Source organism: Clarias gariepinus, chromosome 23 (genome assembly GCF_024256425.1).
Source record: "Clarias gariepinus isolate MV-2021 ecotype Netherlands chromosome 23, CGAR_prim_01v2, whole genome shotgun sequence".
NCBI classification, from domain to species: Eukaryota; Metazoa; Chordata; class Actinopteri; order Siluriformes; family Clariidae; genus Clarias; species Clarias gariepinus.
The window spans coordinates 21,288,606-21,315,690 of record NC_071122.1 but is presented as its reverse complement, the minus strand read 5'-3'; the positions used below and the strand labels follow the sequence as shown (position 1 = coordinate 21,315,690).

The 27,085-nt window shown below is 40.9% G+C and overlaps 1 protein-coding gene across 1 annotated transcript; it reads left to right on the top strand.

Moving 5' to 3' along the window:
* Positions 1–4,333: 4,333 nt before the first annotated feature.
* On the top strand, positions 4,334–26,272 carry prkcdb (protein kinase C, delta b). The gene is made up of 18 exons (XM_053483677.1): positions 4,334–4,470; positions 5,413–5,473; positions 14,117–14,238; positions 14,844–15,110; positions 17,400–17,565; positions 18,426–18,457; positions 18,870–18,955; positions 19,971–20,100; positions 21,146–21,246; positions 21,415–21,502; positions 21,623–21,756; positions 21,886–22,059; positions 22,349–22,440; positions 23,025–23,087; positions 23,236–23,374; positions 23,591–23,779; positions 23,998–24,126; positions 25,469–26,272. Exons 3-18 carry the CDS (start codon positions 14,130–14,132, stop codon positions 25,625–25,627), a joined length of 2,058 nt encoding a protein of 685 aa, XP_053339652.1. The 5' UTR covers positions 4,334–4,470; positions 5,413–5,473; positions 14,117–14,129; the 3' UTR covers positions 25,628–26,272.
* Positions 26,273–27,085: the final 813 nt, after the last annotated feature.

The following is a 27,085-nucleotide window of genomic DNA, read 5'->3' as shown; positions in this document are numbered from 1 at the left end:
TTCTGTTCTGGTCAATGGAAACACACACACACACACACACACACACACACACACAATAACTTCACCTGAATAAGACGTAAAAAAGCTCATTCTTTTAAGACAGAGAATCAAAAAAATATTTGTCTGCTGAAGTCTGTGACAGTCTATTGGAATCTATGGAAGCCTGTAGGAGTCTATGACAATCATAAAGAAAAACGTCCATGACAGTTTATGTGGAGCTACAGACGTCTATGAAATCAATGGAAGTCCATGCAAATATACTGGAGTCAGCTGAAGTATATTAAAGTTTATGGGAATCTACAGAAGTCTATACAAGATCTAACGCAGGAGTGTATGGAAGTGTATGGCAGTCTAATGGAGCCATCTGGAAGTGGGAGTCTTTGGAAGTCTATGAAAATGTGTGAGAGGCTATGGGTGTCTGTGGAAATCTGTGGAAGTCCATGGAAGTGTATGTAATTCTATAGATTCTATGGAAATCTAGGGAAGTCTGTTGGAGTCTATGGAAGTCCAATGGAAGTCTACGGCAGTCTATGGGAGTTTATTGAAGTATATGGGAGGTAAAAACTCCTATATATATATATATATATATATATTTCTAGTATTGTGCTACACACTTCTTGGTTAATATTAGATATTATTGGGTAAGTACTTTAACAGTCCCAAAAATCATACTTCTTAAATTCCCTAGAAAGTCTGTTATTTACAAAACGTGTTTTCTGCTGACTTTCACAGAAGAAGAGCGTTTAGACCAACATTACAAAATAAGCAACTATGTGATTTTCCTGTAACCTTCAGCAAAATTTCTCAACATCTAAACAGTGACATATTAAAACAACATTTGAGAATTTTAATTTGATCTGCACAAATATATTCGCACAAAGAGAAAAAGCTACTCCACCTTTTGTGATGTGGGGGAAACTGAAAAATCCACGGGAAACCCATAAGGAGAAAAGGATCTTAGGATTGAACCTTTTTCCTGGTAATAAAATCTAATAATTAGCCCGGGTTCAGTTTGTCTCAGGTTTTACAAATGATGTGATGCAACAATGAAAATGAAAGAATCATGAAATATTACAATACTGTCTTGTTACAAATTCTGTCACCAAATTACAACATAACAATTGTTTGCAAGAGAAAAACATCATGCGTTTAAACATGATTTCAAACTTGATTATTCTCAAACTTTAAAGCCTAGAGCTATCAATCTAAGTTCTTTATGAAACCCTAAATATATTGTTCTCAAACAGTTTTAGAACATTTTTAAATACTTTATACAGTATTTATGTCATTAAATTGGTTTAAACTGATACCAGTGAAATCTACATGGTTACAATAAGGAAGGATGAACTTGTATTGACTATAGCGGTATTGATGATACTCACAAGATGAGTCATAATAGAGTATGAAGCCGTTTTGTTAACAGGTCTCGGGTTGCATAAATGTTTGCACAAACTGTATCTGCTAACTTTATAATCATTTTTTCCCCCTCGTATCTAATGATCTCAGAGTTCATTCTGGAATCAAGCTTCTTACAGATTCCTAAAGAAATTCACAAGAAAAGGAAGTGCTTACATGGTTGTGAAAAACCTAAAGCAGAGAAAGAAAGGCAGAAAGGCAGACAGACAGACAGGCAGGCAGGCCGGGGAAAAGACAGAGAGGGAGGGAGGGAGGTGAGAGCAAAGCAGAAGAGAAAGCAGGAGAAACGAAGGAAGAACGAGCCGAAAAGGAGAAGAGACAAACGGTTAAGAAAGAAGTGGGTCCAGAAGTTAGAGGAGAAGTGAAACAATGCGACAGTGCAGAAGCACTCAGAGATCTCACACTCCTGCATACACACACACACGCATAAGTAAAGACGTTGGAATGGAATTTTCTAGAGGCAGGAGCTTTTAATAAATTTGGGCATACAAATTGATGACCTACGTACTCCAGGTCTTATTAGCGGGAGTCTGAAGACCTTGTTATAAATAGCAACACTGGAGCTCGCACTACTTTATATACCACAGCCTGGACTTAGAGCAAAGGGTGTAGCAGAGTGAGTAAGCAACATGTGACCGTACAGTGTATATGAGTATGTGTGTGTGTGCGAGAGAGAGAGAGAGAGAGAGAGAGAGAGAGATCTTTTCCTTGTGTGTTTTCCAATACTGTGAGGTAAGAGCAAGGAGGAGTTCCCTGAGCTCAGGTTTCAGTGTGGGATCTCCCGAGGCTGTCTCGTCTCACTCGTGACAGCTACCTCACCTGAGAACATGCAAAACAATGCCAGGCTTTCTGAAGGTGCTCAAAGAAGCCCACGCCTAAGCTCTAACAACAGCCTCGCTTGTTTCATGGAAAATGAATGCAGAGTGACTTCCTTATTCTTAAAGTAAGCTACAACAGGAAGAGATTACATGATTTGTTTTCAGTTCTTTAAGGCAATCCGAGCCAATTTTTTTTTAATTCACGTAATCAAGTCAGCTTGTAATATTTTGTGTAAACCACGTCTTCTGGTATGATGCAATAAACAAATTAAAAAAGTGAAATGATCTCGACAGTAAGAAAATGAACCTGACCTTGTAGGGAATATGATTCAGTAGGTGGGGGTGTAGAACTTACATTGTAGTATTTTAATTAAGTTATCCATTCATTCATTCTGTGCAGAGCCTAACGGAGCTCGGGGCACAAGCCGGAGGGAGGGCATTTGAATCTGGATGGGATGCGAACCCATCTCACACAATCGCACACACACTCACACACCCAATCATACAAAATGACAACCGACAGCGCAAGTATTTGGACTGTAGAAGTTAACCGGAGCCCAGTGAAAACTGACCAAGCCCGGGGAGAACATGCACACACAGACTAGAGGCGAGATTTAAATGTCAAGTAGTGAGTCGATCAATCATTCATTCATTCAGTCATTCATTTATTCATTTTTCTATACCTCTTATCCTGTAATGGGTCGCGGAAAGCCTGAAGTCTATCCCACAGTAAGAGACTCAGGGAATGAGTTGTGGTACACACGGGATGGGGTGCTAGCTCATCACAGGGCACGCATACACACACATACACATACTATTTGAGAATAGCAAACTTTGCATGTCTTTGGACTGTGGGAGAAAACTAGAATACCTGGAAGAAAGCCATTTACTTCTACATTTACAGTATTTGGCAGAAGCCCTTATTTCATGCAACTTACATTTTTATCTATTATACAGCATTTGACAGACACCCTTATACAGAGTGACTTAAAAACGTAAGTCGCTCCGCCTAAATGTAAATTTCCTTATACTTCTGAGCAGTTGAGGGTTAAGGGCCTTGCTCAAGGTCCCAACAGTGGCAACTCGAAGGTTGTAGGGTACCGTTTCTGAACCGTAGTTCAATGCCTTAACCACTGAGCTCCACCTGGCCCACCAAGCACATGGAGAACACGCAAACTTCACATGCATATATTTCGTGACGCGTGCTTCACTTTGTCACACAGGTTCTAATGTAATAAGTGATTCTTGATTCAACGGGTCTGGGAGTAATCCGGCATGGATGTGTCAAGTGAAATTTAACTCAGTTAGTCAGAAAACACAATTCATTAATGATTTAGCTCTTTACTTTTTCACCTATGGTCAGGTAGGTTTGGAAAGCTTTTTTCCCCTTAGTAAAAGAAATTATAGTTTAAAAACGGTTTATTTTTTTATTTTTTTTATCTTTGTGTAGTATTAAAGTATGTTTGATGATCTCAATAATCAAAGCATGACAAAAAGGATTTTTTTAAGGAGGAAAAAAGATTAACACAAAAAACAAGTTTTATAATAATAAATTTTATTTTTTAATATAATAAGTTTTTTTTTTATAAAATGTAAGGTTATAAAAATAAATATATAGCATATTTAACATTTCAAAGAACATCTACTAAAGGAAGAGATTTCTGTTTATTCATTTCACTTTTTTCTTACTTTTCTTATTTAAAACCAAAAACCACAAAGAAATGAAGATATAACCGTTTTTTTTTTTAAATATCTAAAATAACTTTTATATGGGCTAACTTTATATTTAAAAAAAGAAAAAGAAAAAATCTTGCGGACTGAAATAAGAGTGGAAATCGCCACGCCCCTTTTTCCACCTGTGGAAACGTCACGCCTCATCACCATGACGACTCCCAAAAAATCGCCACCGTACTAAATAGCCTGGGGATGAAAAATGCACGCTAGTTAGTACGCTAGTGCGCGCTGCTTCCGCGTAGCCATGGAGACGCGCGCGAGGCGAGCCGCTGGTAGCGTTCTGAGTCTCCGTACTGTAGAGTACGCTAGTGTGCGGTCTCTGGACGTGGCCAATGACTATGACAGCGGGGCGGGTACACACACATATACACACACAGTCTCTCTCACTCCCTCTTATACACACACACACACACTTCCTTAAACACGGCGTGTGTTCTGTACTCGGGTCAGCAGCACAAGAAAGGACTTAACGTTAGTTTCTTGGAGGTTGTTTCCTCCAGAGGTAAGTTCTGTTTGAAGATTGAAAAAAGAAAACCTTACTGCAAAAAAAAATGTTTGATGTTTGAAAAGTTTTATGTAACTTTTTACTTTGATGTTTTAAAAACATACGAGTGCGCTTGATCACTAGAAGGGCTTTAATGTTCCAATTTTAAATCATCAAATAAAAAAAAACGAAGATACACTCAGGGTTATTGAACTCTTTGAAGTAACGCCGCGTTGTCTTTTCATCTCTTAGTCACAAACTAGCGAGTTTCGGTTAAACCGCCGGTTAACAAAGACTGCACGTTTGGACAGGAAGTAACCCTAACGTGTGTGCAGATTCATCTGCTGTAGCGTTTACGCCGCAGGAAAGACAATAAAAACACGTCTTAAATGTGTATAGCAGTGGTGTGAGTGAAGGGGACCGTGAGCTAGAACCGTTCTAGATCTTCGGAGGTTTAGTGGAACGCAGAACGCTGGCGCGGTTACGTAAGCAAATCTCGCGGGACTTTCAGTGTTCAATCTCTTCTGTTCTAAAGAATGCTTTAATCCTTTTATATTTATTTTTTTGTTGTTGTTTAAAACATTTATTTTTTTATGTTTAAAAGTTGATTATTATGGCAACATATTGTAGACAAACATTCATTAACTTCATATTTGTGCCTGACAAGACAGACTTTTTTTTTTCTTTATCAGTATGTGCTACCCTTGAAATGAACCATGCCACCTTAGGTCATAATCACATCTAGGTCAATTCAGCACTGTGCCAATTGAATAATGTGTGTGTGTGAGAGAGAGAGAGAGAGAGAGAGAGAGAGACAGACAATGGTGTTTGGAACCATACGTCAGTATGAACAATTAGAGTAGACTGTAGATTAAAGGTTCTGTGCGGGAAAATGTATATATTGTATCTCACTAAGTTATCTAATATATGAACAATTATCTTCTCCTTTTTTACATTTAGGTAACACCTTTTCCAGGTGGACAACACGAATTTAAAAGTAACGCTTTACTGACAAAGAAAGGTAAGGTACAATTTTTTTTTAATAAGGTTTTTCCCTATTCATAATTGCGTAACACCAGCGCTCTTGCCTCCTCTTTGCCGCACCTTGTTTACAATCACTTATCTTATTTCATTCATTTGCTTCTTTCTGTCTTTATTTTCTGATGACAGTTCGATATGCTCGAGGCTACATAAATAGAGTCAGAATCGGATGTCTGTCAGATTCGTACGGATAACTTTTTTTAAACTTTTTATCCGGCGCATGATATTTTAATTACAGTCTGTTGGTTGTTTATCATTGTGGGGATTTATGACATTACTGTATAGATGAAGGATATGTTGAATCAAGACACTCAGTCTGAGTCGGTAGATATTACTGACGTGTAGTTTAGGATGAATTAAAGCCTGGCGGTGAACTGAATCAGAACTTCGTGTTGAGTGTTTTGAGAAATGATCATTATTAAGTTATCACATTATCATCAGGTTATTATGTATATCGGCAAACTGGACAAAAGCTGTCTCAAAACAAATAGCTTTCATTGCAGAGCAGCGGTCAATCCGTAAGGCGAGTTGGATTTGGAATTAGGATGATATTTAGCTGTTATTATGATAACTATGATAATTATTATGATTATTTTAAAACCACAGTGCTGCTCAGTTCTCCAATCCGATCGAGCTCTGATCTCATGGTCTAATAAAAAATGAATGACGTAAGGGGAAAAAAAGTGTTGATATTGTGAAATTGTATATAAAGTAAGGTGTCTCCAGTGTCAGCACTTTGTCATAACAGTGCAAAGCTATAGCTAGTAAAGCTGTCTAAAGTTTTCCATTTTTGTTTTTTTGCATGTTTTTTTTCTCTTTCTTATGAACACAGAACTGCATCTTATAGCTACTCTTAGATAAGCAATAACAGGAACAAACATTGGATCATCACCGAATGTAGGGATAAACATAAAAAAAAAAGACGTCTCTTTCTGTAATAATGATGATAACAAATGTCAAGGGCTGTATTAAACCTCATAAAGTTGTTATTTAATAGTTAATAATTCCACCTGATATGAAACCCTGAAATCTCCTGTGCATGCACCAGAAATATTTTCCATACGATCTCTGTGCAGCGACGATCTCTTTGTTTACCTTCTTACCGTAAATGACTTGCGCTATCTTTTCCCTTCATTTTGTTTAAACCTGGATGCACTGGAGTTTTTAATCTAGCGATCGTATGTGGTGACACAAGGACACGTCAGCTCTCATCCACGGAACACTTACACACTCTGGTCGCGTCCCTTGGTGTGATCTGCTTGGTCGACTCTGACTCATTTTCCAACTTTTTTTTTTTCACTACTCATCTCTTTTTCTTGCCCCGTCTTCCGTAGTTGTTTCTTACTTCTCTTTGGTGCTGAGTGGATGTGACCTGGATGAAGCAAGAGATGGTGAACACACCCTACTTTGTTTGCCTTGAAAGAACTTGTATGCTCTGCCTCGCAGTATTTACCCTGCTGACCACAGAGCACTGCTCTAGCATGCACAATGCCTCATCCTCTTTTGCCATGCGAGCATGTTGACGCTGCAAGAAATGTGGTTTAATTTGTTCCTGTTATCTTTCTGCCAGTCTGCGGCAGTGGTTTGTTCATTCATGCTTTCATTCGTTGTTTTCGTTAGTAATCAGCGCTCAAGGTTGTGTTTATGAAATTCAGCGCAGCTCTAATGAACAGTGGCAGCTAATGTGGAACACGGCTCTTTTGCACTCGCAAAAGAGCCGTGTAAGCGCTATGTAGCAACTATGAGAGATCACAGAGCACTCGCGTCTACTGTATCTCTCGTGTTGCTCTTAAGTTCTGTAGGTATCACGTAGCATGACTTTGCATATATTTCTTATAACTCTTGTTTAGATCTAGTTGCGTTGATCTCGCATTTGGGGCTTGCATAAATGTTGCATGGACATCCTGGGATGTGCTTGCGCAGCTCTCGCACCTGTCCCAGGGCAGCTCTCGCGTGTACCTCATGTTTGCTTCTTGCTTAGAATTTTCATTTATGTACTTCCGGGTTCTTTCATTCACAACCTGCGCATCTCTCACACAACTCTCGCTTGCCTCGTTTCCGGATATAATGTCACTCTTGCACGGATACCCTGAAACTCTCGCACAGACATCGAGTCGCTCTTGTCGCTTTCACATACCTCTCTCATTCACGGCATTTCTAGTTACTTTCTCGTGGCGCTCTCGCATGTCACACAGTTCTCAACATAGCGCTTGCACGGATCTAACGTGGCTCTCTCGCAGCTAAAATCTAGCTCTCGCACAGATCTCTCCCAGCTCTAACACAGCCAATGTAGCTGTCACACAGATCTCGCGTAGCTCTCGCACGGATGGAACGTACTGTAGTCGCACACGGATAGTGTGTAGCTCTAAAATAGCTGGAGTAACTCATTGCATTGCGCTTTTGTGGTTTCTACAGTTACAGTATATAACAGTGCAGGGCTAGGCGGTTGCCTTTAACAGCTTGCTGTAAATCATTTTTTTTAACACCTTTTGAGCGGCATGTGTTTAATATCAAACGTGTTCTGTGTCACTTGTACACAAGAGTGCACGGCTGACGCATCCCTCCTCACTCAGAACAGACACACACACACAGACAGTGGTAGGCAGACAGGAGGTGCTCTGAGTGCAGCGGGAGGTTAACAAAGTCGTTGTGAAGTGTGTACAAAGCAGAAATGGACACCAGGCTTGTAATGCACCGAGAGACAAGAGCGAGCAAAAGCCATTTCACCTTTAGGGAGACATGCCAACACACACACACACACACACAGTTTTGAGTTACATTCGAGTTAACGCACATCTGAACCTCATGTACGTTGACGGACCTGTTCTCAGACCTTCCCCATTCTTTGTCAGTAATGATTGATGGGAAGAGTAGCTCAGCAGGTTTGACTGTGCCCTGGTTACTGTTCTCTCTCTCTCTTTCTCTCTCTCTCACACACACACACACGCACGCACAGTACATGTGCAAACAAGGAGTTTAAATATAAAACCTGTCCAGTTTTGAAGAGAAATCGGCTTTTCTACACTGATTTAGAGAGCTCTGTGTGAGAGAATGTGTGTGTGTGTGTGTGTGTGTGTGTGTGTGTGTGTGTGTGTGTGTGTGTGTGTGTGTGTGTGTGAGAGAGAGAGAGAGTGAAAAAGAGGGGGGCTCCTTTTTCACAGCCGGAGGGAAGAGAGAAATCAATTGCTTTCTGAAATGAGTCTCATGGCACCTATCTCGGCATTGACCTTGAACCCTTTCTTTCTTTCTTTCTCTCCTACTTGCTTTGATTTCATCGTTATTTCTTTTGCAGTTTGCTTAACAGGAAAATCTGGCATTTGATTGATTACGTGCATTGACTAGCATCTTAAATCAGATCTCACATACCGCACCTCTTGTTTAATTGTTTAATTTTATTTTTTTTTTCATTTTTGCATCAAACCAAAACCGATCCTGTGGATCAAATCGGTGCTTTTGCTTCATATCCATCCATTTAAAATGATCTCTTGGGAGGAGGAACGTAGGTCTGTAGTCAAGAGCACAGCCGCATCGTGAGGGGATCCGAAACGCGTCGGACCGATATCTATCATCTGATCATCTGATAGTCTTCCATCCATTAGAGCACTTAGTAGGACTCGAAACTTTTCACAGGATCCCAGTGTCGTGTTTCTGCTTCTGTTTTTGCTCCGTTCGCGAGAACCTAGACCTGTCTGGAACTCGATTGCGACCACCAGAACGTAGACACGTGACTCGTGTTTATCAGGAAACAGTAAAATATGGTGTAAACATCGCACGCCGTGAGTCAGGCAGGATAAACTGGTTTGCCAGCTTCATCTTTCTGTCGGGTCATTTTTCTTTCTGATCAGAGGATCAGACTCGATCAGCTGATGAACTTGAAGACCTAAGCGGACTCTCCGTGACGAGACTCGGACAACACTCAGTCAAAGGCTTCCTGAAATCTGGGACGGTGTTTAGCTTAACAGGTAGATTTAAGTCGAGGTGCTGCTCGATTTGATCACTTTAGTCACATCGCGATTAGTTAGTGATTTTAAACTATAAACGATAAATGCATCATTTTGTATTAAACCTTAATGATGGCACAAATGATCTCATTAAAAAGATGTTTGCCAATATTTATTTATCAACATTTTGTCTACAAAAATAAACAAACTATACATAAATTCCTGACTATGCGTACGCGAGCTAATAACCTGCAGCCTTTTGCGATTAAATAATCATGCAGGGCCGTATCGCGATTATTATTATTATTATTATTATCTGTTTAATTGTGCAGTGCTAATGTAAACTGGTTTCCGGATTGTCCAATATTATTATTATTATCATTATTATTATTATTATTATTATTATTATTATTATTATTATGTCGTAATAAACGACACTTAAAAAAAAAAATTCTGTGTAGAGTCACATGGTCTTACCATAAGATTGTAAAGCAGGTTTTTACGCTGTACAATTACTGCACATAATTGTAAGGGTTGTGGTTAGCACTGTCGCCTGGCACCTCCACGGTTGAAGGGTCAATTCCAGTCTCAGGTCTGTGTAAATGGAGTTTGCATGTTCTCCTCGTGCTTGGTGAGTTTCCTCAGTCCGAAGACATGCAGGTTATGCTAATTAGCATTTCCAAACCGCCATTTACAGGATAAAGCAGTATAGAAGATGAATGAATGATTGGATTATCTACTGCAGTTTTTTTAAGATTGGTATTTCTCTAAGTACTGTATGAGTAGGACGTTACTACTTTGCGATTCTTTACTTTGTACCTAAAGAAAGCAAATTCGCCTGATAGAGGCTCATGGAAAACCAGAAAGAAAACTTCTCTTTCAAGTCATATTGTTTACTTTATAGTTATCATCATTAAACACACTGTTATGTAAAACAGAAACACCTTCCAGGATATTTTTTTTCCATCCCATATACCAAAGCATGGTGACACAGGTGCCAATATTCATGAAAAAGATTTGAACCAGCACCCTGTTGCACATGCATACACACAAACACACACTTGTTACCTCGAATGGAAAGGGGATTACGGCTGTGTTGCTAGTTACCGGTGATGTGACGTTTTTAGACCACCTGCCGTTCAAACACTTCACACCGTTCACTGCAACAACAACAACAACAAAAAGCCTTGAGCACACATGCACGCACACGCACGCACACACATGCACGCACGCACACATGCACACACACATGCATGCACACACACACACACACTTTTGAATGAACTTGACTTGACTCCCAGGACCTCGTACGGCTTCACGCTCTGTTTGACTGAGCTCCTTATTAAATGTTATTGGTTTAGAAATCCTAAACTCCCTCTGTGAGGGAGGAAAAAAGGGGGCCGAAAAAGGAGTGAAGAAAAGCAATGAGAGAGAGAGAGAGAGTATCTTTGTGTCGAGAAAGTGCTGACTGCAGTCTGGGCAAATCTCCATTCACAAGTCGGCCTTTCTTTGGAAAGGAACACTGATCCATCAAGGACGAAATTTGTTTTTGTTTTTTTCTTCTCTGAGACGCCCAGACTGTACTTTGCTGACTTGTGCTTTTTTCCACAGTGTGTGTGAGTGTATGTTTTGCCATAACCAGAGACAAGGTTAACAAGGTTATCAAGACATAGATATATCCACACACACACACACACACACACACATACACACACAGGTTTGTGCTGTCAGGTTGTCTCTCGGTAACTGCAATTATGGCTGAACAAACACACCAGATGAGAAGCCACGCGGTGTGTAAACTAGTAACCGACCAGACAAGATGTGCTTGTTGGTACATTATGTACGTTTTGTGTGTGTGTGTGAGTGTGTGTGTGAGTGTGTTGGCGGACAGAGACTAAAAAGAAAATCCTATTCTTTTTGCTTGCATTCATTTTATGACTATACGGGTGTAAAGTTTGTGGTTCTCTCTCTCTCTCTCTCTCTCTCTCTCTCTCTCTCTCTCTTCCTCTCCCTCTTGCTATCTCTCTGTTCCCTTCTTTGCAATGTGTGCTCATTTTCCCCCCTCTCTCTCCTGGGAAACGAGTGCGCCTTTTTTAACATCTGCATCTCTCTCTCTCTCTCTCGCGCACGCACGCTTGAGTTCTCTCTCTGTCTGAGTGTGTGGTTCCCAGTTAATACATTTTCATTCTTGAAATGGTTTCTTTTTCTGCTTTGTGTGATACCGTTTCTATTTTACTGGTCTGCTATTAGAATTTAAAAAATACAAGCAATGTGTGCTTTCTGTGTGTATGTGTGTGTGTGACACCTCTCTCTCTCTCTCTCTCTCTCTCTCTCTCTCTCTCTTTCTCTCAAAGCACACAATCCCACTCGGTCCCACTCCACCTGCTCCACATTTCATTCCTGCTCTTAATCAGTGCCGCACTGGGGCGGACAAGCGCTCGTCCCACCCCGAGTTGTTCCGTCCTCCTTACTCTCATGTCCCTTTTAGGCGTTTTGATGTCCGCCTGCTGCTACCAGCGCTACGTTCTGATGTAAACACACTGTATCAGTGGGTGCTGCAGTATTATTGCGTGTCTCATTGCTTTGGAAAAACCTCTGTCTTTTCTGCTGCATAGCTGAAATCTTCTTGAGTGGGGGACGGAGACGGAGACGGTGTTGACATTGAGCTTAAGAGCTTTTTGTGAACAGAACCGAGACGTTTTGGGCTCCAGGGAAACTGGTCTATGCTAATAAGGAAGTGACAGTTCAGGCAAAAAAAAATGTTGTCTGGAAATCTGCCGCTCAGTCGTCACGCTGTCCTCACCATAGCAACGGGGGAAAAAAACCAGAACTCGTTGATTCTGTTCTAATCTAAAATCAGTATGAGTCTCACAAAAAAACGCACGTCAGTATAAATGAGAGTAAACTTCTGAGCTGATCTGGAATCAGTGTCCAGTTTACAGCAGATATAGGATCAGCCTCCATGATGTTTTTCAGAACTGATCTGAGATCAGCTTCTTTACATTATCTACACTGTGATTTGAATCCAGTTATGAGGTAATAAAATCTGGGATCAGCCGCTTGCAGTTGTTTGTCATGGTAGTCAGTCCTAAGATCAGCTTCTTACAGTGTCTTTACTGTGTATTTTTTGTAAATGAAATTCAGAACAGATCTAAGATAAAGCTTCTTGCAACATCCATGCCTTTGAATTTTCATGCTAGATAAATATACAGCAGATCTGGCGTCAGCTTCAACAGCAGATCTGAGATCAGCTTCTTACAGACTGCATCTGTCTGTACTGTTGTTTTTCCAGTTGCTGTTTTTTTTTTATGCAAGTGAAATTCAGAACAGATCTGAGATCAGCTTCCTTCAACATCTACAGTGTTGATTTTTTTTCTGTTGGTTAAAAATACAGCAGATCTGAGATCAGCTTCTAAATTTACCAGATCTGAGATCAGCTTCTTACAGCATTTGTGGTTCTATTTTCATGCAAGTGAAGTTCAGGACAGATCTGAGATCAGCTTCTCACAGCATTTGTGCTAGTTTGAGCACAATGAATCTGTTTGATCTCACTTTTTCCAACCTTCCAACTTTACCTGTAAACTTGTGAGCTGACCTGAGATCAGATTTGGTCTAGAGCTTGGCTTCTTCCTTATGTGCAGTGCATGTGTGAGCTGTTCTTAGATCAGCTAAACAGGTTTCAGCTGGGAACAGCTTCCGAACTCTCGAGCTGATCCGAGACCTGTGTTACTTAAATTGCACATGAACATGAGAACTGACCCAGGATCAGCTTCCTCTGCTGCAAGCTGTCCTTTTTTCCCTCCAGTCAGAGCTTCTAGACTGCTTCATCATTTTTACCGACGTCCAAATTCACCTTGTAAATTTCCTGAGTCATAAGATCCCTTATCATATGAGTAGATGATTTTGGCATCCTTTGCATATCTGACCTGTAATCTGTGTCGTTATGAAATGGCGTAAAGGCTGGTTGTGACACGCTACGGCTGTGGAATTACTTAAGCGTGTGCACTTGGCGTGCGTGGGTGTGGTTTGAGCTTTAATGCCGTGAGGAATGCAGATCAGTCCGACTTTGGTTATATTACACATTTAGAAAATTCCGTCTAAGAAACGGAAGTCTCTGTAGGCGTTTGTTAAATTTTATTTTAAGTTTTTTTGTTCATTGAAGACCATGAAGCTGATGCAAACACAGGAAAAAGTCTTTTAGGCAGATTGCAGAAATGTGTGAAATTTCTCTTTTCACAAAAGGAAGAGGAACAAAAAAAATGACGAAAGCCTGATGGCACAGAACGGTTAACTCGAAATACACATTTAAGTTATACTTGCTAACAGTTTTATATGGCATCAGCACCTTTATTTTTACTTATTTAATACATTTTTACATAATCTCATTTTTCGGCTCTGCAGATGATGTACGAGAGTCTCGTAGATTTAGCTGATTCTTCCAGCGTACATTAAACGAAACGCATCACACGTACAGTTAATCCACGGCTATCATAAAGGAAATGAAAAAAATTGGCTTTCGCTGTCGTGTGAGCGGTTCCTGCGTGGGCCGATCTAATGTGGAAGTCTCTCTCTCTCTCTCTTTTCTATTTTTTGTGGCAACTCCTTAGACATTTCCTGTGCATAGTTCCAGCTCTGCTCACAGCTGCACGAACATCTGTTTGATCTTTGTGTCTCTGTTTCAGGTGCGCACTCGCCATGGCTCCGTTCCTGCGGATCGCCTTTAACGATTATAATTTGGGGAGCCTCCCAACTATGACCGAAGCACCGTTCTGTGCCATCAAGATGAAGGAGTCTCTCAGCACAGGTCGGTATACGTCGGAGTAAAGCGAACATGCATAAACCGCAAAAACACACACATGCATAGCGATACTGTTAAGCACTTGTAGGATATTTTTTAGAATAAATGGCATCATCATGATTCTGATTGGCTGCTTCTCATCCGTGGAAATAAAAAAATGATGTCAAAGTTTATAAATCATGTTACTACATTTTGGGTAACCATGGCAACAAGCCTGATTAAGGTTAAGGCTAGATATTCTTTATACTTTTTTACTATCATGCACTTTTTTTATATTACGAGAAGAAAACCTTTACAGAGGGAGGAATATTTATAGACATCAGTGGATGCAAATGTAGAAGATGCTTTCCATGTTTGAGATGTAACCATAGCAACAGTCTTATAATGGAAGGTTATTAAAGGATTTAAAAATTACTTAAAGGATATAATGAGTTAGAAATGTGCCTTATAAGCCGGAGAGCCCCTATTAAGTGGAAATTAAAAAAACATTTGTAACGCGCAGCAATTATTATTATTTTTACATCCTGAGCTAGCTTTTGAATGGACTTTCTATCTCGTCTCTCTCTCTCTCTCTCTCTCTCTCTCTCGCTCTCTCTCTCCCTTATCTTCAGAACGGGGAAAGACTCTGGTCCAGAGGAAGCCCACCATGTACCCGGCATGGAACTCCACCTTCGACGCTCATATCTACGAAGGCCGCGTGATCCAGGTTCTGCTTATGAAGACGCCCGAGGAGCCTCTCTCCGAGGCCACCGTGGGCGTTTCGGTGCTCGCGGAGCGCTGCAAAAAGGGCAACGGCCGAGCAGAATTCTGGGTCGACCTGCAGCCCTCTGGGAAGGTCATGATGTCCGTGCAGTTCTTCGTGGAAGGCAGCGACTCTGGTGTGTAGGGACACTTGCGAAACATATTTTCCCATAAGAAATAACGTGCCTGCAGATAATCGGTTCCAGTCACTCAAAAATATTACCAACATTGCAGATTTCCAAGACTAAGATTCATAATTGTGTTTATAAAAAGAATCAAAGCATTTAGAGAAGACATGAAAATTGGGTAGAAATATGAGATAAGCAGACAATTGACATATAATTTTATTTATGATTCCTCTTGGCATCTGCTGCATTAAAAATTAAAAATTAAAACTGAAAATGGCTCTGTTTCCCTCTCGCGACCGTCCTTGCTAACATTCCAGGAACCCACGGTGCTGTGTCTTTACTAAATCTTGCACCAAAAAAAAAAGGAAACTCTCTTCGCTTGGCTTTCCACTGACCCAAACAAGTTTGTAACATGGGTACGTTTAATTAGACTTGTATTTGTTCCTAGGATGAGGTTTGATGTTTAAACCTTTATTATAACAACAATATGTAAATAGTAACGACAGAATTTGTAACAGATTAGCACGTTTATGTCTTTTATACATTTAAAATAAAATTGCTCACCCCCCTGGCAACTGTACATGTTAAATACACCCACTTCTGTACTGCACCCTAGTGGTGATACAGTGATAGGACCACCTTTATCATTCCGGCTCAGGCTTCCTGAGTGATAAAAGTTCAAAAAAAAAAAAAGAAAGAAAATAAAGCAGCACCAAGTGTGTGAGAGAATGAAGTTTTATAGGATTAAAAAAGGAGATTTAAAGTTTATGCTTTTTTAGAAGTTGAGGACAAACAGCATGGGGTTGCTGCGGGAATGTACAGTATGGGGCGCTTTGGCACTGGATGCACTGGCTAGGACCGTGCATGTGGAGTGTGTGTGTGTAGTGGTACTGGAGTGTTTGTACAGTGGAATGGTTGAGACGCTGGTTCCACCCCTGTTCATAGGCTTCCTGAAAAGAGGCACAGTCATGCCTATTTATAGAGCTCATGTCTGAACAGGCCTCCGCTCTGTCCTGAGTGCGAGCAGGCCTCCCGACTGCAGCATCTAATCCAAAACACACTCGCATTCTCACACACACACACACACACACACACACACACACACACACACACACACACACATACTGTACTGTTCGCGCGTGCCAAACACTGTGTTCCTTCAACAGGCCATGCAGTGGAACATAATGTTTGGCTGTGTCTGTGCCTCCGCTGTCTCACGTCTTACTTTCTACTGTTGTTTCTTTTCTCATATCGCTCAACACTGTCGTTTCCCTTCTTTGTTCCGTCTTGACCTCGAAGACAATCTTCTCCATCAGCTGCATCCCATAATGCTATTTATTTGTTTACATTACTTGTCTTATGAGTCAGAGGCCCAGTTTCGCTTCCACAATCTGTTGCGTGTATCGTTTTCGCTCGGCCGTATTATAAACGTTGTATGTACAGTGCACGCTAAAAGAAATGCACCACAGTTACAGATCAAGTTTGTCCCCGTATAATGTGAAGTTTTACACAACTGGCAAGTAAGTCGTGACTTCAGGAAAGGGGAAAAAAAATAAGAATGACGCTTGGCAACGAATCAAGAGGTGGCTGTGCTTTGAGGGTTTTGCAAACTCAGTGGGGGGAACAGATGAGTCAGTGGGTACGTTGAGGGGGTGTGAATAGCAATGTTGGCTTCGGTTGACAATACACTGGAACTCCCCTCTGAGTGAGTGAAACGGTGGTATGTTATTGTCTGTTTCCTTTCAGCGTGGGCTGGGAAGGTGGGATTGGGGGCTCAAAACTTTTGCAGCCAGTGCAGACCTCTTAAGCGCATCGCTTAACCATGCTTCATTGTTTGCTTAATTTATTGAACCCAAAGTCAAGATATGAGCTGGTTATATTAAGAATCTAGTTCATTAAAGCACAAGTGTGAATGGCATCTTCTGGGTAACTGGTTTAACCCCCAACACTGCCTAATTTGCCACCTTTAGCAAGACTTATCTACTCCAGGGGGCGCTGTATCCTGCCTGACCCTGCACTTTGACCCCAGCTTCCTTACTGGGATATGCGAAAAAATCATTTCTCTGTGCTGTTTGAGAATCTGTGATAATTGAATCTGTGATAATTGAACCTGGACATACAGTAAGTCTTAAACGCTGGTGACCTCTTGAGTGTTACTTTAATACTCAGGTGCAGAGAAACTCTTCTGAAGACCTATAGTGATTATATTCTTGAACAATCTCATTATTAAAAAAAAAAAACTCCCTTAATTTGCAGTGTAATGTTATGCCATAATGCCTCAATCGAACTGTCTTTCAGAAAGCAAAGCATCAATCATGGAGAAAGAAGAGGACGGCGCTTTAACGCTCAATCGAAGAAGAGGAGCCATGAAACAGGCCAAGGTTCACTTCATCAAAAACCATGAGTTCCTCGCCACGTTCTTCAAACAGCCTACGTTCTGCTCCGTCTGCCGAGAGTTTGTCTGGTGAGTGAGGGAGTGAGGGAGTGAGGGAGTGAGGGAGTGAGGGAGTGAGGGAGTGAGGGGGTGAGGGAGGGAGGGAGGGAGGGAGTGAGGGAGGGAGTGAGGGAGGGAGTGAGGGAGGGAGTGAGGGAGGGAGGGAGGGAGGGAGTAAGTGGACAAGGTAGTGACTAGAGTAGTGAGTGGACAAGGTGGTGACTAGAGTAGTGAGTGGACAAGGTGGTGACTAGAGTAGTGAGTGGACAAGGTGGTGACTAGAGTAGTGAGTGAACAAGGTAGTGACTAGAGTAGTGAGTGAACAAGGTAGTGACTAGAGTAGTGAGTGAACAAGGTAGTGACTAGAGTAGTGAGTGAACAAGGTAGTTAATGAAGGAGTGAGCGAACAAGGTAGTGAACGGAGGAGTGCGTGGACAGCTAGATTTGCTATGACTAACACGGGTATAAAGAAACACAGTTCTTAGTAAACAGTGCACTATTCATCAAATATCAACGAAAGCAATGGAAACTATTGTTTTGTATCTACTGCAATCAGCGTTTTTAAAAAAAAATTTATTGTACCTGATAATCTAAACTATAATGAACTTCCTGCTTTGTAACATCATCTGTAGAAAACACCGCTGTTATTGCATGCCTGTGTGTACAGTATGTGTGTGTGAGAGAAAGGAGGAGTGAGTGTCTGTACAGGCCCTGAAGCATTCCTCTGTTTTTTTTTTTAAGTGACTTCAAACACCCTGAGCTATTTCTTTTGTGTAGTATGTGTATGCGTGTGTGTGTGTGTGCGTGCGCATGGTTGTAGTTTCACTTAATCTTGACAGATGAAGCCTTACTGTAGCTCACACACTAACATTTTCTCTGTCCACCTACAGGGGGCTTAACAAACAGGGCTACAAATGCAGACGTGAGTGTTTTGTATGTCTCGCCTACACATGCATATATACTGTATACTGTAGAAACGCACACACACACACACATACATGGTTAGTACATTTAATATGTAAAACCACGCTTAAGTAACACATCAGCATGTTTAGCATGTTTTGTACTCTTTTTTTTTTTTCTCTCTCTTTTTTTTATTGTGTGAATTCATGCAAATTAGGTGATGCCAAGTTTTTTTTATTCCTAACCAATGAAAAATATTCACCTAACACAAAAAAAAAATCTGGTCTTAAAACATTTAAATTCCAGTATAATCATAACTGACCAGCTAATTTGGACCATGTATTAATCCTTATTATACACAGTAATATTATTTCACTTATTATGTATTACTCACCTGGTATAACCTCTGTCTCTCCCTCTTTTTTTCCCAGAGTGCAATGCGGCCATTCACAAGAAGTGCATTGATAAGATCATCGGGAGGTGCACAGGGACGGCGACCAACAGCCGAGACACCGTGGTAAAGACTAACCCGCCGTTTATCTGTAAAGCAAACACACACACGTGAGCAGTAAGGTATCTCCTGTCAGCCCCACAGCACATGGTGGTGATCATGGGACTGTTTGAAATTTCCTTTAGGTGAAAAGGGAAAAGTGCTTGTGATTCCATTGGCTAGTAGATTAACCTCCAGCCGGTAGGATTGATTGCAATCGCTAGCAGGTAGTTTGAGATGGTTTTAGGATACCGCACAATTATGGAAAAAAAGGAAGTGAAAATAAATTAGGCATGAAGGAAGAGATGTGTTAAAATAACAGAAGTGAGATGGTAAGCAGTAACATTGCACACACCACTCCCAAAACACCAGTTTAAATGTTCCTTTCCATGCTAACGATGTGGCTAACTGATCTGATGTGGGCGGGATTACCTGAGAAGCGATAACGACAAAAGCGTTATGAGTAAAGCAAGTTATGGTGTAGTTACACCCACAAAACCATGAACAAAAAAAAAAAAAATTTTTTGAAGAGCTTTACTTCTGATATTGTAGACTCCTCCCATTAATCCTAAAGATCAATCAGTCACCTTATGGAAAATGTCAGCGTATTACTGTATGTTAAGAAGTTTTAGGACCGGCCTGGAAGTGAAAGGGTCGAGTTCCAGAAGGACGGCCTTTAAGCCTATAGACTCACAAAGATCAGAGTCTTCTGGTGATCAATCAGGAGAAGCTCTTAAAGCCCGAGCAGCTCAGTTGTTGTGAACCGAGTGTCAGCGAGGTAGCTACAGGGTCACTGTGCTACATTTTTGATGAGCCAAAGTTCCGTTTGGGGAAGAATTACGATGTGTTTTATAGACGAAAGTCACTACTTGGTACCTGAGCTTCTCAGGGCTATAGGCGTCTGGTAGGACGTACTTGTAGATAGAGACGAGTGGTTCTGTTCATTAGGAAGGCACCATGCAGCGCGGTCAAGGCTACGTCCCAAATCACTGTGGTGGTTGTAAATTGGCCTGTAAATTCTGATTCCTCGGTGTATCCACAGTTCCAGAAAGAGCGCTTCAAGATCGACATGCCGCATCGCTTCAAGACGCACAACTATATGAGTCCTACCTTCTGCGATCACTGCGGGAGTCTGCTCTGGGGAATGGTCAAGCAGGGCCTTAAGTGTGAAGGTGGGAAACGTTTATTGTCTGTCTGTCTGTCTGTCTGTCTGTCTGTCTGTTGTCCATGTATCTCTTTTCGCTTTGTCTGCTCCATTGCTTTTCTCACGTACTGTACTGTGTTTCAACGTAGGCTATTAAGGCTGATTGTTACACTCTGATGAGATTCTTCTACACTTCTCAGGTGCTAAATACTCGTATTATCAGTTTGTTTTGAATGATATTGAAAGTGCTTGAGTATAAGCTGTCTGTAGAAAGTCCACTTGCACAACTCAGATATGGAAAGAAAAGGTCAATGTCTCTGTCTAGCAGCCACACCCTTTTTTTCGCCAAGGTTTAGGTGTCATTTCCCATGCAACGCTGCTGTCTTGGGGGCCGTGCTTCTGCCTGCTTAGTTGTGTTATTTTAAATGGAGACGTGCACAATAGAGAGCGACACTGACATGACACTGGACACTTTTTAACACCGACGTCCATGCTGCAGCGAGATAAACTTTTCAGAATGCCTCAAGTGCAACGGAGGTCATGTGACAAGAACCAACCAATCAGCTTCACCCGTCAGATCAGCTGCTTCAATTCTCTGTTTTCTTTGTGCACGAAGGATAGGAAGCACCCAAAAGACGTCATTTTCTTTTCCCTTTGCGTCCACAAATAAATTTAGTTTAGCAGAGTTTAATGCAAGGGATTTTCATTCTTGGACATCCATTTAAATATCATGCAAATTCCTTGTCATCATGGAGCGCGCTGCTCACGGTTGCTTAGCAACGGCAGACGCCATGCTGCTTTGGGGGGAAAAAGGGAAGCTTTTTTTTTTTTTTTTTTTTTTTGGTCCATGCATTTTCATAACAACCCCTTAGGGTAAAGTCATTTTCTTATCAGCAATCGTTCCGGAATTTAAATATTATGTTTGAGACGTCCTGTGATATATAATATACCCCCAAAGCTTAAGTGCTGTTGCCCTCTTGCTTCCTCTTTCTCTCTCTCTCTCTCTCTCTCTCTCTCTCTCTCTCCCACACCACTTTATTTAACTGAAAAATTTGTTTTCTCTCTCTGTTTAGACTGTGCCATGAACGTCCACCACAAATGCCAGACCAAAGTAGCCAACCTCTGTGGTATAAACCAGAAACTTCTAGCTGAAGCTCTGACTCAAGTTAGCATAGTAAGTGACCCATGCATGACGTACAGTACACTTAATACTGTTAATGCACCTGAAGCTACTTACTTCAGTTCCTATTGTTTTGAATTTGCCCACCCTATGACTTCATGGTGCCTGGTGGTGATGATGAAATGATTTTTAACGCCATGTTATTGATTGTGTTCCGCTCAGAAATCGTCCACGAAGCGTCCCGATCCGACTCTCTCAGACATCGGTATCTATCAGGATGTAGCCAAGCGTGTGCCGTTGGACCCCAACGGTACGCCTTGACTTTTCTACGTGTTCTTTCAATTGCGTATATTAAAAGTTAAACACGTACAAATGCATCCGAACACTGCTGATGATTTATTGACTTGTTTTGTTTTTGTTTTTTTTCCAGATAACACTGCGTATGACAAACTGTGGGATCAAACTCCTACACCTTCCCCCGTCCCACACCGATCACACTCCACATGCCTTTCCATCGAGCAGTTTGAGTTCCACAAAGTGTTGGGAAAAGGCAGCTTCGGCAAGGTGAGAACAGAACCCGCACAGAACAGAAACACGCAAACTACTGAAGACGCCTCGACGCCGACATGCGCTCGATCACGACTGGTTCGATCCTGATGAAACGTCAGCACGTACTGTGTTTTCCTGCCCTAGGTGCTGCTGGCTGAGCTGAAGGGACGAGGCGAATTCTTTGCAATAAAGGCGCTGAAGAAGGACGTGGTGCTGATGGATGACGACGTGGAGTGCACTATGGTGGAGAAGAGGGTGCTCGCGTTAGCCTGGGAAAACCCCTTCCTCACACACCTCTACTCCACCATCCAGACCAAGGTGCAGTAATGGTTCTTGGATCAAACAGAAGCTACTACAGAATGGATCATTTCGTTATGTGTCATGTTTGTAAACCTCGGGCTCAGAACTAGGTTTAATTAAGTATAATTAATAAAACTGTCGCCTACACATGATGGAAATACCAGTCTTTCTTGCTCAACAATCAAATAGTTTCTTTATGAGTTGAGTATCGGTCTGTAATTACTCACATTAGTGGAACAGTGTCAGCGTTTTATTGCTTTGTTTAATGTTTTGTTCTAATCCACTTTCCATCTCCCTGCATGCACAGGAGCACTTATTTTTCGTGATGGAGTATCTAAACGGAGGAGATTTGATGTTTCACATTCAGGATAAAGGCCGATTCGATCTGTACAGAGCCACGTGAGTGACTGGCATCATTCCTCATAAACAACTAAAATTAGGAGAGCGTTTAGGGGATTATCTCACGAACTTGACGATCTGGTCCTTCACTAAATGCTGCTTTAATTATGGATTGTCGTACGCTTTCAGAAATGCTGCATACCCATTACAGTACAATGCAGGACACTTTTTAAACTTGTACATACTGTATATCAGTATTTTATTATTATTATTTTTTTAATGGCTCAAGGATTGCAGTTTCTTATGGTTTATACCGGTTAAATCATGTTTGTTTCATAGACAAAACAATAAGATAAAAGAAGACACCAGTGTTCCATCAGGAATCTGCATGTCCGTATTTAAGTGCTTATTAACTGGCTGAGTCTAATGTAAGCGTGGATTTAATGCTTTATTAAAGTAAAAGCACATAATCTACTGCATTTGCAGGTGCCCCTAATAAGGATACTCAGCCCTTTAATATGATCTTTTGAATAGGCTTGAATTTTGAACAGAAGTGCTGAAGTATAGACTTTGTTTGGGCGTTTTGCATGTACAATGTGTAGTAGAGGAATGTTAATTTCAACCCTTTCTTTCTTTTACTGCAGGTTTTATGCTGCTGAGATTATTTGTGGCCTGCAGTTCCTTCATTCCAGAGGCATCATTTACAGGTGAGGAGCTGGGAATCCTTTGTCAGTGTTATAACGTTGTTTTAAATGTATATTGAAATTTCCTTTGGAATTGATAAAATTGTCTGTCTGTCTGTCTGTCTGTTGTAATGTGCTCTCTAATGTGTTTTGCGCGCATTTGTGTTTTAAGGGACCTGAAGCTGGATAACGTGATGTTAGACAAGGACGGCCACATCAAGATCGCAGACTTTGGCATGTGTAAGGAGAACGTGGTTGGAGAAGTTCGTGCCACCACTTTCTGCGGGACGCCTGATTACATTGCACCAGAGGTAATCCAAGAGCACCTGGTTTTATTTAATAAAAGTCAGTGAGGTCATGAAAACAAAACCAAATGCCTGCGTAGTTTTATGTGCGTGCATCATACCTTGACATAAGAGAATACTTGACATACTATGGAATATAATCCTGCTGGTTCAAATGTTTTCTGAACAGGTTTCAGTAAAAAGCCTAACATGGTATGCGTTTGTCTTTGTGTCCGTGTTTAGATCTTACTGGGGCAGAAATACACGTTCTCTGTGGACTGGTGGTCGTTCGGAGTGCTGGTTTACGAGATGCTGATCGGCCAGTCGCCGTTCCAAGGTGATGACGAAGACGAGCTTTTTGAGTCGATCAGGATGGACACGCCTCACTACCCGCGCTGGATCACCAAGGAGGCCAAGGACCTGCTGGAGAAGGTAATTAAGCGATTAAAAGCAATATCCATCCAGTCCGTCGTTTTACATCTGTTTATTGCTGTTTAAAAATGTACGTTTTTACTTTAAAATCTGTATATAAAGCAGGTTAGAATTTAAATTTTTAACTAAGAGATGTGCCTCTATAATGCTGAATATTTGTCTTTTTTGTGGCTAATTAGCGTTTTTAAAACTGTTATGTTCACTCCCTTTTTTTCTAGTTATTCGAGCGGGATCCCACCCGCCGGCTTGGCATCGTGGGGAACATTCGTGGACATCCGTTCTTCAAGACGATCAACTGGCCTTTACTTGAGAAACGAGAGTTGCCTCCCCCCTTCAAACCTAAAGTGGTACGATCTTTAACAAAATATCAGCCCGGTAAAGACTAGTCCGTGATTTGTTTCATGATCAAAATGAATAATCTCATTACACGACGAGTCATTTCATTTCAGTTACTGATCCTATCACTACACCACACAAAAGCTAATGAATGACTGATTAAGTGGCGGACCGATGTATAGACACATGGTTCAAGTATACAAATAGCAGATTATATTGGGACATACAGTAAGTGGTGAAAAAATTGCTTAGTTAAGACAAGATGAACATGTAGTGTACGTTTTAAGTACATTAGATTTCCAGGACATATCGAAGAAGCAGATACAGTCTTTGTTTGTTAGCTTGTAAGGACACGCCACCCCTTTCCCAACTCCTTTCTTACTCTGAGAAATAGTCTCTGAACCAGTGAACAGTAAATGTGCAGTCATTTAGTGCAGTCAATTTAAGTTAAGACCCAAATGAAAAGGAAGATGAACTCAGGGCCCCCACCCCTGTTGAAGTTACAAGCCTGAATTGAGTAAAAGGGACAAACAAGACATAATATCCCTGAGCCACTGGGCACGGGTGGGTGAGGTGGCATCTTTCCACTTAGTTTTTCTCTATTTCCACTCAGGCTGGCTGATTAGTTTGGTTATGCAAAGTGTGGTGTTAGTTTTGTCTCCACTAGACATATGAATGGCAGCACACTGGTTTAGTGGTTAGTACTGTCGCCTTGTGCCTCCAGGGTCCAGGTTTGATCCCTGGCTCGGGTCTGTGTGTTTGCATGTTCTTGCTTGGTTTTCTCAGCGTACACCAGTTTCACCCACATTTCAAAGACATACAGATTAGGCTAATTGCCGTTTCTAAATTTCCGGTAGTGCGTGAATTTCGACCAGAGGTCCTAACATAGTCATGATTTGGGAAGAAATACAATGGTCATCAATGGCCTCCACAGTCCCTTGTTGGACTACAGAGGTTCCTAGATGGATGGATGGAGGCATTTGGTTGTGTTTAAATCTATACTTCGTGGTTGTGATGGAGAAACTCGCATTCCGTTTTATTAAATATGTCTTCCTGAAAGGTTTTGGTGTTTATATATGACCGAATGATCGTCTTTTGTTTAAAAGATAAATTTTATTGCGTTGTCAGGTTGTGGAGTGGAAACCCTAAAGCAGCATTGTTTACACGTGCCAGTATGATGCATACTTTAAGGAAGTCTAATTGACTCTTCCCATGCGAATGCAGTCTAATTTGAAATGAATTGATTTTTAATGAACCATAACGCAGCCGGTATGATTGCTCTCACGTTTGATTACCACATGCGAGACAGATGACTGTAATTCTTCCTAATCGTTTTCTCTCCTCCGATCGCAGAAATCCGCCAACGACTGCAGCAACTTCGACCGAGAGTTCCTGAGCGAGAAGCCCCGCCTTTCACACGGCGACAAGAACCTGATCGACTCCATGGACCAGTCGGGGTTCGCCGGCTTCTCGTTCATCAACCCCAAGATGGAGATCATTCTACAAAAGTGAAACACATCCATCAGTGCTGTACCCGAGACCCCTTCTCTATTTCTCTCTCTCTCTCTCAAATGAACTATAGATCACGTACTGTATTCTGGTTTTGTAATAAAAAAAAAAAAAGTTCAAATGTTACTTCGCTGCTTTGTTTCAATATTACAGTGATTTTGCAGATTTATCAACAGTGTTTCTTACTAGTTTTGCCCCTTTATAATGGCTCGCTTCTGAATGCTCTATGAAGCTGGATTCATGGAGTGACTTTTCCACCATCTCCATACAGTAAATGGAGCTAAAATCTTGCCTGCTATTCCATAAACACACTCCTTTACAGTATATTATAGAAACTACACTCTCAAATGAATTGTTGCTATAATCAATGGTACTAGATTTTGCTACAGAATAAACAGTGGGTGGAGGTTTGATATCTGAATTATTGAATAATTGCAATGTAGTATATATAATATTATTAAACAGGTGTTTTAAAAAAGAATTATGATTGTGTATATACAAATATATATAAATACAAGGTATGTATGTATATTGTTCTGTTGTCATTGTTGGGAATATAAGGATGTTCTTTTTTTATTATTATATTATTATTATTATTATTATTATTATTACACTTCAAAGCTATATATAATTAAAGCATCTTTATCCCAGAAGGCCAGTCATTATGTGTGTCTATTACTTATTATTCAAACAATACCTTTTGAATTATTAGAAATAACAGCATGATTACGAATGTATTGTAAAGTCTGAAAATCTTTTGATCAATTTAAAAGCTAAAAAAATCATAAAGGTCAATAATAAGCAAGTTAGAGTTTTGGCCATAAAACCTGTGCCAAGTTAAATAGGACCTGTGACTTCAGTCGCTCAATAGTTCAGGACTGGAATTTTTCACAGTCTACCTGAGCCTCCAGGAACAAACTGGACTTTAATCCTACACATCTCCTTTTATACTGAACTTCCAGTCTCGCATATTATTATGCACATCAATCCCTGCTATCTGTTTTCACCCAGATGAGGATGGGCTCCCTGTTGAGTCTGGTTCCTCTCAAGGTTTCTTCCTATTACCATCAGGGAGTTTTTCCTTGCCACTGTCGCCGTCATCCTAGGCTTGCTCATCAGGGACAATCATATAATTTTGATTCATACACATTTCATACAAACTTAATTCTTTTGATTGTGTAAAGCTGCTTTGTGATGATGTAAATCGGTAAAAGCGCTATACAAATAAAATTGAATTGAATTGAAATAGGGAGCACATGAAAGACTAATAACAACTAAACTTACATTTACAGTATGACCAATGTGCCATTATATACCATAATAATAATAATAGGGGTAGTGGGAAGTGGTCAGGACTGTTGCCTCGCACCTCCAGGCAGTGTTGCCAACTTAGCGACTTTGTCGCTATATTTAGCGAGTATTCAGACCCCTCTAGCGACACTTTTTAAAAAAAAGCGACTA